Source organism: Scatophagus argus, chromosome 23, assembly GCF_020382885.2.
Source record: "Scatophagus argus isolate fScaArg1 chromosome 23, fScaArg1.pri, whole genome shotgun sequence".
NCBI lineage: Eukaryota > Metazoa > Chordata > Actinopteri > Scatophagidae > Scatophagus > Scatophagus argus.
The window spans coordinates 4,194,790-4,206,402 of record NC_058515.1 but is presented as its reverse complement, the minus strand read 5'-3'; the positions used below and the strand labels follow the sequence as shown (position 1 = coordinate 4,206,402).

The 11,613-nt window shown below is 39.6% G+C and overlaps 2 protein-coding genes across 2 annotated transcripts; both read left to right on the top strand.

Annotated features, from left to right (window-relative positions):
* The first annotated feature begins 2,332 nt into the window (after positions 1–2,332).
* LOC124054446 lies at positions 2,333–5,726 on the top strand. Its single transcript, XM_046380454.1, has 5 exons — positions 2,333–2,788; positions 2,922–3,614; positions 3,913–4,041; positions 4,132–4,175; positions 4,296–5,726. The coding sequence occupies exons 1-5, from the start codon at positions 2,734–2,736 to the stop codon at positions 4,413–4,415; spliced, it is 1,041 nt and encodes a 346-aa protein (XP_046236410.1). The 5' UTR covers positions 2,333–2,733; the 3' UTR covers positions 4,416–5,726.
* A 2,800-nt stretch (positions 5,727–8,526) lies between these two features.
* On the top strand, positions 8,527–10,059 carry LOC124054454. Its single transcript, XM_046380464.1, has 5 exons — positions 8,527–8,584; positions 8,729–9,436; positions 9,567–9,695; positions 9,781–9,818; positions 9,932–10,059. Exons 1-5 carry the CDS (start codon positions 8,527–8,529, stop codon positions 10,049–10,051), a joined length of 1,053 nt encoding a protein of 350 aa, XP_046236420.1. The 3' UTR covers positions 10,052–10,059.
* Positions 10,060–11,613: the final 1,554 nt, after the last annotated feature.

The following is an 11,613-nucleotide window of genomic DNA, read 5'->3' as shown; positions in this document are numbered from 1 at the left end:
AATGAAGAGCCTGAATCTTTCTCATGCTGGGACTTACTAATGTGCTGTTACCAAATATAGAGACATGGTGTTTGGAAACGGAACCAAACTGGACTTTGAGTGTAGGTAACTTTTCTTCCCGAGGTTGGTGCATCTGAGAAAAACTATGTTTCTGGTGCTTTTCTTTGCAGATGAGGTCAATTTGGTGCATTTCTGGAGGGGAGCTTCAGCATTCACCACCGACCTAATAAAACAAAACTTACTCAAAAGGAAAACAGATGCAAACAAAAGGCAATGGTCAAAGTAACAACAGTCAAAAACAAAGAAACTATCCAGAACAGAAGACATGAGGAACACAGAGGCCACAGAAGGCAGCAAACAAAACTCTCGAGACACAGACAAATCACACATGGAGAGCAGGTATAGAAAATGGGGACTAAACACAGGTGAAAACAATCAAAAAAGGAGGGAAAGCAGACAAAGACAGGAAATGAAAAGTTAAACAGGACACAAGAGGAGAAAATCTACAAAATAAAGCAGGAAATAAACTAAAGAAACTCCAAATCCTGAGAGATATGCTGTTCGGATCAACACTGTCTCATGCTTTATGTTTATGCATGGATTTTAAACAATACAAGTGACTTTGTGTGTAAATGTTATGCCATTAATGATCATCAGGACAACAAGGTTCCAAACAATATGTCTGTGCATGTTCTATCCAGAAGTTGTAGGTTCTTTGTATATAAGTGTCTGTTGGCACCACATTTATGATGTTGACCTCACCCATGCCAATATGTGAGAGTGGTGAAACTGCCAAAGTAAATTGGCAAATAAGGGCCTCTGGTTGACCAAAAATGTGAGGTTGTACTGTGAATCAGGTCTGTCTTTGAAATGTTGATAAATCAAGTACGTTGGGACTTCTAGAGTTAGCCTGTTTCACTCTCTGGTTTCAAACAGGAAGTCTCTGCAGTGTTTTCATGAGCAGCAATCACCCAGGTTAGCTGCAACATCAGTAACCATTGCCAAGAAAAATATTTTGGGTTGGCAATGCTGATTGGTCAGCTGGTCCAGGGTCAACTTTATCCATACTCAAATACTCCAAAAACTACTGGACAGATTATTATTATTATTATTTTTTATTTTCTCTGCAGATGGCCGTGGTCCCATGAAGCCAATTTCGACAAACCTTGATCACTGATTCCCCTGACAGGTCTTAAGTTGTTGCCCTGAAGTTGATATTTTTGTTTTTATGTATCATGTCTTGACATCTGTTTGATGGATTTCCAGGGAATTGAATACATGGTATCCATATCCACTGAGTGAATAACACTGACATTGGTGACACCCTGTTTTTTCCTGTATTGCCCCAGCCTAATCAAAGTTTTCTTTATCTTGCGAAATTACTATCTACATGATGAATTGGCGGGCGGCACGGTGGTGCAGTGGTTAGCACTGTCGCCTCATAGCAAGAGGGTTCCAGGTTTGAATCCCGGTCTGGGCCCTTCTATGTGGAGTTTGCATGTTCTCCCTGTGCCTGCGTGGGTTTTCTCTGGGTACTCCAGCTTCCTCCCACAATACCAAAAACATGCACATTAGGTTGATTGGCTAGAGTGTGTGGTTGTCTGTCTTTGTGTGTTGGCCCTGCAATTGACTTGCGACCAGTCCAGGGTGTACCCCGCCTCTCGCCCGTAGTCAGCTGGGATAGGCTCCAGCTTCCCCACGACCCTGACAGAAAATGAATGGATGGATGGATGATGAATTGGCACAAAATTTGGTGCAGATGGTTAGCACAGGATGAATCCTACTGATTTTGGTGATCCCTTAAGATTTGGTTTTGCACTGGAATGAGATTCACATCGGTGATTGTGAGTGAAATGTCCTAACAGTTACTGGATAATTTGCTGCATTTGGTAGTTCATCAGGATGAACTGTAATTAGCATGCTAACATGCTAAACTAAGATGTGTTAGAACGTGTGTTAGCAGCCCAAAAAAGTTGCTAATGTGGCTGCAGACTCCAAGTCCAGTGTTTTATAACAATGGCGCTACAACAACACACCACTACCTGCTTCCTGTCGGCACAGAGCACGTGTGCACCCACACCTAAAGAAAATGTATGTGGAAGCGTAACTTGTCAAAGATCATCCTAACCAGAAACTTTATCCTTTAAATTTGGTCAGGTTGCTTTATTTTCTCTTTAATAATTTTAGTTCCTTAAAGTTTGCATAACTCCCATTTACTGATTAATTTATACCGACAATCTGCTTATGATATCATCAAAAAATCTTTTGCTGGTCAAGAAAAGAAATCTTCACATCCACACAATAAAATCTAGGTCTCACTGGTGTTAAGCTTAGCACTGACCAATGACATTTACACAAGTAAAATCTTCAGTACTTATAGTATACTTATATTTAAACTACCAGTTAAAATACTAATCTGAGAATAAATGTCCAATAATCCATCATTTGTGCATTTGTTTTTGGAAATTTCTGCTGATGATGCTACCTAATGAAATGGACTTTTAGAGATCAGGGTTCCAAAAACAAAGATTACAAGCTCGTTGTGGTTCTAGCACCTCTCTCCAAGTTTATTGACTCAAGAACCAACACAGTCAATGCAGGGGGAAACGTGTTCACTGTTTCCAAAATAGCACCTTCAGTGTCACTTCTTGTTAGCCAATCAAACGCTGTCCTCTCTCTAAGAGTAAAGAAAATATCCAAGCTCTCTACATTCGTCAAGACATTTTGACCACAATGACATCTCTGAAGTGTGATTTATACCTGACTTGTCTATATTTGTGGACAACAAGTAAGTTTGATCTTTTCTCAGTTTTATTTGTATATTTTCAATTGACTACAGTCACTGATTTAATTCCTAATCATTCACTTAAATTTCCATCATTGCTCTTATTTTGATCTACTTTGGTTTCCTTTTCATTCAGCTCTGACAACTATGTCTCTGCATCAGGAGAGTGGTTTTGTATCTGTTAATGTTGGAAACAGTGTGACATTACGATGTTTCTATGAAGATGAAGTTGCAGCAATGTTTTATTGGTATAAACAAATCCTGGGACAGAAACCAAGGCTCATCTCAAGCTTCTACATACATAATAAAAAAGGCACTTTTACTGATGAATTCATGAACAACCAGCGCTTCACACTGGATACTGAAAAGGGTAAAAATCACTTGACAATCTCAGATTTGCACATTTCAGACTCAGCTACTTACTACTGCGCAAGCTGCTATGCATACGACATTGATTTTGCAGAGGGCATTACTGTCAATGTGAAGGGTTCGGGTTTGGACATCCCAGTTTTGGTCCATCAGTCAGCATCTGAGACCATCCAGCCAGGAGGCTCTGTGACTCTGAACTGTACAGTACACACTGGGACCTGTGAGGGAGAACACAGTGTTTACTGGTTCAAAAGGTCTGAAGATTCTCCTCAAGCACTCATTTACACCCATGGAGGCAGGAATGATCAGTGTGAGAGGAGACCCAACACACAAACACACTCCTGTGTCTACAACTTGCCAATGAAAAGCCTGAATATTTCTCATGTTGGGACCTACTACTGTGCTGTTGCCTCATGTGGACACATACTGTTTGGAAATGGGACCAAGCTGGACTTTAAGAGTGAGTACAGCAAAATTGTAGAAGAGAGATAATTATGATAACTGCATCATCAAATTTTAAGAAGGTATAGCCTGAACAATATTGGATTTCCAAGCCCTGTTACAAGTAACATAAACAATCTTGATGCGTGTACTTTTGATACGTAAAATTCAACAGTGCTGTCTGGTGGACAAACTGTATAGGAGACACTTTTCCGAATCTGTCATCTATATCAATAAGCTACAGTTGGGCTGACTGATTTCTCTGTTTAGCTCTACTAAAAGGCTTGTAATGACTCCTGATGTCTGCCTGTCTGCAGATGAGGTGAACCCTCCTGACAGCCGTCTGTACTTCTTGAGTGGTGCTTTGGTATTCTGCGCCATCCTGGTTGTTTTCCTGACTTTCTCAGTGTACAACCTGAACAAGAGAAACAGAAGCCAATGCACAGGTAATAGCAGTAGTGTCATTATGTATCCCCTTGTATATACACTGAAAATGTATTTAAGATGATATGAGTTTTTATTTTTTTCATTTGAAGCGGAGTCTCAAAGAGCTTCAGTTTCTACCACAACAATTGGAGAGGTGAATATCATTTATGTTCTATGTCTGTTCAGCAACTTGTTTTGTGGACTTTGACAGATTGTTCTTTTTCTAATGTAGGCTACGGTATTGTGATTACCAGAGTATATTTTGTGTTACCAGGGTTACCAAGATGCAAACAATCTTCATTATGCTGCTTTAAGGGATTACAGAGTCAGCAGGTCAAGAAGACAGAAAGACAACACTGAAACTGAATGTGTGTACTCCAGTGTCAGGCAGTAGATCTGGACACGCTTCATCTGTATTTTGTTTATGTCTAAGATCTAATTGTGTTAACACCTGTTAAAATGAATGCCATTAGATTTTCTTAAAATAAAACAGTAATAGTATATACTGTATAATAAATGTAAAACCTTGTATCCAACCATTTGAACAAGCTTATGCAGCAACTATATGTATGATGTGCTGGTAAAGGTGCCAGATTTCCATTTTCACAAGACTGTACATGCTGTATTGATCTGTCAGTGCTGGACTGCTGAAATCAAGAGATGAATTCTTTGTTGTTTTGTTTTTACATTGCATTTTTTTGTTATAAGTCTATTTAGGAGAATAGATTTAGCAGCGACAGGGACTACAGTGCAGAGGGAATTTATAATTTTATATGTTCCATTTAAGAGCAAAGAAAAAAACTAAAACAAGTACTTATTTACACTTCCCTGTAGTTACCAGTAAAAAACAAAAAAAAAAGACCACTAATACTGACCCAAGTGACTCTTGGAGGTATGGGTGACTAGCTTGTCTGCTAATATGACAGAACATACAAAAAAGAAAGTTCAGGGACTGTTGGAAGACTTGGCACCTACAAGGTTACTTGTTTTCCCATCTCCATGATAAACTGAGTCCTGCGAAGTCATAACCTGACTTCGCAGGACTCAGTATCAAGAGATTAAACTGACAAAATTCGTTGCTATGGATAAAGTAGAAGAGGTCAGCCAAAAAAGTTTCAGAAATTCTGCAATCATCACTTTGGCTGAGAAAAGGAAGGTGATGTAATTGAAGCTCTAAATTATTATATTTATATCAGCATGCTAAGTTGTTATTTTGGCTCTGTTTCTGTTGTGAACATAGAAATGAAACAGACGCTTCACTGAGACCTGTTGACCTTGCGGACATTTTGTTGTGTATCTCTTTCACTGTAGCAGCCTTTGTGGTTTTCAACAGGACGTGGAGGCGTTTGTGCTCTTAGCGGGCAGTCGGATTGAAAACGGCTCCATGTTACACCACACAGGGCTCTGCATTTGGGGGGGTGTGCAGTTTAAGGTACAGGTGAGACAATGATTTACACTGCAAGAAGACCAGTTGGAGGGAAAGATAAATGCATTTAAAGTCTATATAACTAAATTCTATAACTAAAAACTCCCTCTCTAGCAGATTTAAAAAAAAATGCAGCAGAGGACTGCAAGGGACAACCACTGTAGATGAAAGATGAAAGTGACATATTTTGTCATTGGAGGGAACTCACTCCAACGAAATTTGTGCTCTGCATTTAACCCACCCAAGTGACGTGCACACACACACACAGCAAACCCGGGGAAGTGGTTAGGTACCTTGCTCAAGGGTACCTCAGCCATGGACACCGGTTTCGGGTCCGACACCCTAACCACTGATCCACGACTGCCCCTGTAGGGGATATGGCTTCATGCTAGTATAGTATGTGATGTGGTAGAACAACTTTGACAGTGTGACAGACTGACCATCACTGTGGCACAGGAACAGTCGGAACAGCCAGCAGGTAGTTGCCAACCAGCCACAAGCAGATGTTGTCAGACTCTTTGTGTCAAACCCAGAGTCCACTGGAGCTTTGACAGTTAGAAGCACAGTCATCTCACTTTCTAAAAGCGTGGTGTCTGTGTTGTAACTGAGCTAATGACTCAGAGAAGCTAAGAGGCCACCTCTGGTGTGTGTGTGTGTGTGTGTTTGTCAGCAGGATATAAAAGACACCTTGATCTCAGTGAGGCTTTGTGAACATGTTAAGCTGTTGACTCAAAGCACATCCTCACAGAGTGTAAGTGCCGTTTACAAGTTACAAGTTTATTCATTATTTTATGGTATAATTTTGGAGTTCAGAGAGAGATTCAGTATAACGTTGAGGAATATTGCTGAACATTTAATGTGATTTATTTTCCTATGCACAGGAAGTGGAACTTTATTGTGAAAAGTTGCTGTTGTGCTAATAAACAAGACAGACCACACACAGAGACTGAGTCTTTGGACGTATGCACACACAGAGAAACTGTACTATCCAACATCAGGTTCTACACTAAGAATGCCACTATGGAGAGATGCATTCGGGTTGACTAGCCAGGTCTGTGCGCTGCTCAGATCCTGCGACACTGCCTTCAGATCAAGTGACAGAGCTCTGTACAGTGCTGCTCTGGCTGACCTGAACAGGGGAATTAATGCTGCAAAGGCGGACCACAGGGGAGGATTGAGAAATAGCTCTCTAAGAACAATTCAAGGCAGGTGTGGCAGGGCATACAGAACATCACGAACTTCCGAGGCTGTCATGTGCAAACTGGGAATCCAAGTGTGCAGCTGGCAGAAGAATTGCTGCTTCTTTGCATGCTTCAAGACTTCAAAACAGAACTCAACCACACCCTGACAATGCCCTCCGGCCCCCAGTAACCAACACCCACCTCTCAGCCTCCAGTATTCCTCTGGCTGCAGAACCTGACAGAGTCCCAGTTAAGGTGCTCAAAGCATGTGCTGACGAGCTCTCACAGATCTGCGCCACCATCTTCAATTGCTCCCTCACACAAGCCATTATCCCACCCTGCCTGAAGTCTGCTACAATCATCACTATACCAAAGAGCTCAGTCACAGTCTGTCTTAATGACTACTGCCCCATAGCACTTACACATGTTGTCATGAAGTGCTTTGATAAGCTGGTCTTACAACACATTAAAGCCTGCTTCCCTCCCACCTTTGACCCGCATCAGTTTGTCTATTGGGAAAACAGATACACAGAGGACGCCATCGGCATAGCTGTCCATAGTGCTTGGAACCACCTGGAACATCAGGAGAGCTATGTGAGAATGCTGTTCAGCTCTGCTTTCTACACAATCATCCCAGACATCCTGGTTAACAAACTGTTGGCCTGCCCTCACTCACTCTTGCCTGGGTCAAAGACTTCCTGACTGCTCCAAACTACTCAAGGAGTTTATTGATGTAAATGAAGATGTATTATTGCTGTTACCTAATGATGAAAGGAATCAAATGTTTTGGATCAAGCCAAAATGGAACAATTCAGTAGATTTATGGTGGAAAATATATAATAATAAATAAGAACATAAGAATGCAGACTAATGGTAGCCACTATACAAAGGTTCTAGGCTGGTTCTGGTACTGGTACTGGTACTGGTACGCACTAGACCTCAACAACAACCTTGCTTCAGTCAATTTCTCCTGTCTATAGCGTGCTAATAGGGCTGCCCACAGTGCTGACAGTCACTTCAAGATCTACTGTACTGAATACCAGCATCACTGACAACTGCGTTGCTGAAATTTGGGCATTTGACTTATTCTTCCAAAGTCACATAGCAATAAGTCATTTCAGCTATGGTGTCTTGCAGAAGGTTTGTTGGACAAAGAGTTGGGGCATTCAAATGTTAAGCATCCACAGGCAAAAATATAACTTGGTACCGATGCTAGTTAGAATAGCTCATATTAGAAATCGAACAGTAGCCCTTTAACATTTAGAACCTAATGTCACATACCATGAGCCTCCAATTCAAAGTAAATAAAAAAAGATATACAAAATCATTTCTAAACCACAATACATATAACTTAACTGTTATCTGTTTGGGCAGACAGTGTTGCTTTTCTGTGACATGTGAGTGGACTTGATGATGGCACATCAGAACATGGTGTAAAAGAAAGTATTTAATTCTTAATATACATATATGTAGAGAGAGTGTTTTTACCTGTTGATAAATGGCTAATCATTGGTTAGAGCTTGAAATAAGTTTTATGATTATTAATTTTTTTATTATTATTATCATAAACAATGAACGATCTATTAAAGCTCATATATGACATAATGGCATCGACACTGAACAAGGACTCCCATTGTGCATTGGCGCTGTTGTCTATACTGAATCATATTTCTTTTTACTGACTTTAAATCAAATGAAACATGATGTTCTTCGTATACCTCCAGCCATATGAATGTTCTCACAAGCCAAGCTTGACAGGATAGGTAGAAGTGAACATGTGATCATGGTTCCTTTACAGGCCATACAGAGTTATTTCAGGCTGGCCAATCAAATGCAGCCTTGTTTCTAAGAGTGAAGAAGGTATCAGGATTCTTTTCATTCAGCACCAGAATACAAACATGATGACACCTCAAAAGTTTGTCTTCTATCTGACATGTTTGTTATTGCGAAAAATGGGTAAGTAGTATTTTTTTATAACTCGAGTATTTATCCTTTATGACCAGTGCTCATGCCAATGTTTCTAAGGTAATGATATCAGCAGAATCAATCACATAACCTAAAAGTGACTGTGCATTTGCTTTGTGTCTCATTTTACTGCAGCTCAGACAACTGCTCTGACACTGTCCTCATCTGTTCGCCAGGGAAATAGTTTTGTATTGGGTAAAACTGGAGACAACTTGACTTTACAATGTTCTTATAAAAGTGACGTTCCTGCAAGGTATTACTGGTATAAACAAATCCTTGGCCAAAAACCAAGGCAGATTTCTAGCTTCTTTGTTTTAGATAAAAATGGCACTTTTAATGATGAATTTAAGAACAATCCACGTTTCACACTGGATACAAAACCTGGTAAAAATCATTTGACAATCTCAGATTTACGCATTTCAGACTCGGCTACTTATTACTGCGCAAGCTGCTTTGCATACAACTTTGAATTAGCAGAGGGCATTACTGTCAGTGTGGAGGGTTCAGGTTTGAACATCCCAGCTTTGGTCCATCAGTCAGCATCTGAGACCATCCAGTCAGGAGGCTCTGTGACACTAAGCTGTACAGTACACACTAAGGTCTGTGAGGGAGAACAAAGTGTTTACTGGTTCAAAAACTCTGGAGAATCTCCTTCAGAACTCATTTACACCCATGGAGACAGGAATGATCAGTGTGAGAGGAATCCCAACACACAAACACACTCTTGTGTCTACAAATTGGCGCTGAAGAGCCTGAATGTTTCTGATGCTGGAACCTACTACTGTGCTGTTGCCACATGTGGACATATAGTTTTTGGAAATGGAACCAAGCTGGACTTTGGGCGTGAGTAACTTTTTGAGCCAAGGTTAATGCATCTGTAAAATACATAATTAGTTCCTTATCAGATTTTCAATCCTAAGTTGATGATTCTGATAAGAAGCTGAATGTCGTGTTTCTGATGTTTGTCTTTTAGCAGCTGTTGAAGACTCTCTTGTCTTGATGTATTTCTTGAGTGGAGCTTTGGCATTCACCACCATCTTCTTGGTTTTACTGGCTTTCTTGGTGTACAGGATGAACAAAAGAACATATTTCCAATCTCCAGGTACAGTAACTAACATTGTCTGTATGTTTGTGTTCACTGAGCATCTCATTTAAACAAACAGCTTTTTTCTGTGTTTCACAATTAGAAGCAAGATGTTCCGCTCCTTCCATGTCAAATGCTGAGGTAAGATTTTGCTAAATTTCCAGTGAAATATATTTTCGTTGCTCAACATTTAATAGTTTTATGGGACCAATTTTTGTCAGGTTATTGTCATTTTTTACTTATTTTGTTCACAGGGTTATCGAGACGCTGACGACCTCCATTATGCTGCTTTAAATGTTAACCTGCCCAACAGATCCAGAAGGCAGAGGGACAACACGAGGAATGAGTGTGTGTACTCAAGTGTGAAGCAGTAGAACTGGAATTGTTATCATTATTATTACTGTCATTATTAATGGTATTTTTATGGAGTAAAGTACGAAGTACGGTGTAGATTTAGTTGGATTTATGCTGGAGCAAATAACATGACCATTTTACTTGTAACATACTTTGTAACATTTTGAAAAAAAACATATTTTCATGTAGAAAATAAATTTGAATGAAGTGACCATATATGGTTCCTTGCCTGTTAGAGGTAAAAAAAAATAAATACATATCAAAACATAAACAACAATAACATTAACAATAACATTAGGCCTTTCCTTCCTGGTAAACAGCAATAACAATAACATTAGGCCTTTGCTTCATCATATGCAATAAAGCAGTTGCGCTCTGCGATCATGCAGAGTTGGACCTTGCAGACCCCACAGACCACATATGAACACAAAATGTTCCCTTTCCGGCTTCAGTATTTCAGGGAGCCCTGCTGATTGGGTGAGAATCACATGGTTCTCTAACCTCTTGGGACGCGTGCGCACTCCAGTTGTGTGCTCAAATATGGTCACTTGCCCGATAAGGGGTTAAGAAGACTCCAGGTATCTGAAATCTTATGGTTCTTCTGTTTCTTATTAAACCAGTGCATTTAGAAGGTCAGATTCAGAAACGTAGTTCAGAAAGGACATCATAGAGCTTTTTTTTGCCCTCAGTAGTTTTAAACACATCCTTATCTGTACTTTCAATCTGCAACTTTTTATCATTAGAGATGTTGGTAGATGAAATATGTAGGACTTTCTACAGTTCATACTGTTACTGAAGGCTTATTTTCATTCCAAAGTGCAGCCCCTGCCTGCATTGATGACTTTGTTATTGATTGGAAGATCTAGAAAGGATCTCTCTTCATATTTGCAAACAACTTTGACCAAACATCTAAAATGACTATGAAGTTGTAGTTCTGCCCACTGCAATTCTCCTTTAGATTACAGTACCAGAAGTTGGTGTTGGTTTTCTTGTGTTCAGTCAATATTCATCAGTTCTTCAGGGGATTGTGCTGTTTAAATGATTATGTTTCAGGAGTAGCCTCTGTTTGGCCTAAAAATGTGAGGTTGTACTGTGAATCATGAATAAAGTATATTTGAGTGTTACAGTTAGCCTGTATCTGCATTGATCATTTTCTAATTCATAGAGAACTATATAGAAATGATAACTCTGAAACTTTACATGTATCTGAAGCATTTCCATACAACTTTAGAACTTCAGTCTTACCTCGATCATTATATTATTGGAATATATTGGAGTAATAACTTGTAGTGTAGGCTTGTAACATGGGCTCACAACTGAAAATACACCATAAAACCTTCTCAGTAAACACATTTCAAGCCATATTACATGGCATAGATCACATAGATGGTTTCATACCACACAAAAAGAAGTTCTTATACAGGTGCAAGGATTTGATATTTCAGCTGCTGCTCATATATTGTATTTCTAAAGTTGGGTATTAATGGATCACATGCAAACAGGGCTGTATAATTAGACTACAACAAAATGCCAATAATGTATAAGATGCATTTGCAATAAGTGATGATTTAAAATCTCCAGT

Bases quoted from the DNA above. Each gene is read 5' to 3' on its own strand.
- LOC124054446 (XM_046380454.1), top strand. From the start codon at position 2,734: ATGACATCTCTGAAGTGTGATTTATACCTGACTTGTCTATATTTGTGG. The intron at 2,789-2,921 runs GTAAGTTTGATC...CTTTTCATTCAG, and splicing joins TCTATATTTGTGGACAACAA to CTCTGACAACTATGTCTCTG. The intron at 4,042-4,131 runs GTAATAGCAGTA...TTTCATTTGAAG, and splicing joins AAACAGAAGCCAATGCACAG to CGGAGTCTCAAAGAGCTTCA.
- LOC124054454 (XM_046380464.1), top strand. From the start codon at position 8,527: ATGATGACACCTCAAAAGTTTGTCTTCTATCTGACATGTTTGTTATTG. The intron at 9,437-9,566 runs GTGAGTAACTTT...TTTGTCTTTTAG, and splicing joins AACCAAGCTGGACTTTGGGC to CAGCTGTTGAAGACTCTCTT. The intron at 9,696-9,780 runs GTACAGTAACTA...TTTCACAATTAG, and splicing joins AACATATTTCCAATCTCCAG to AAGCAAGATGTTCCGCTCCT.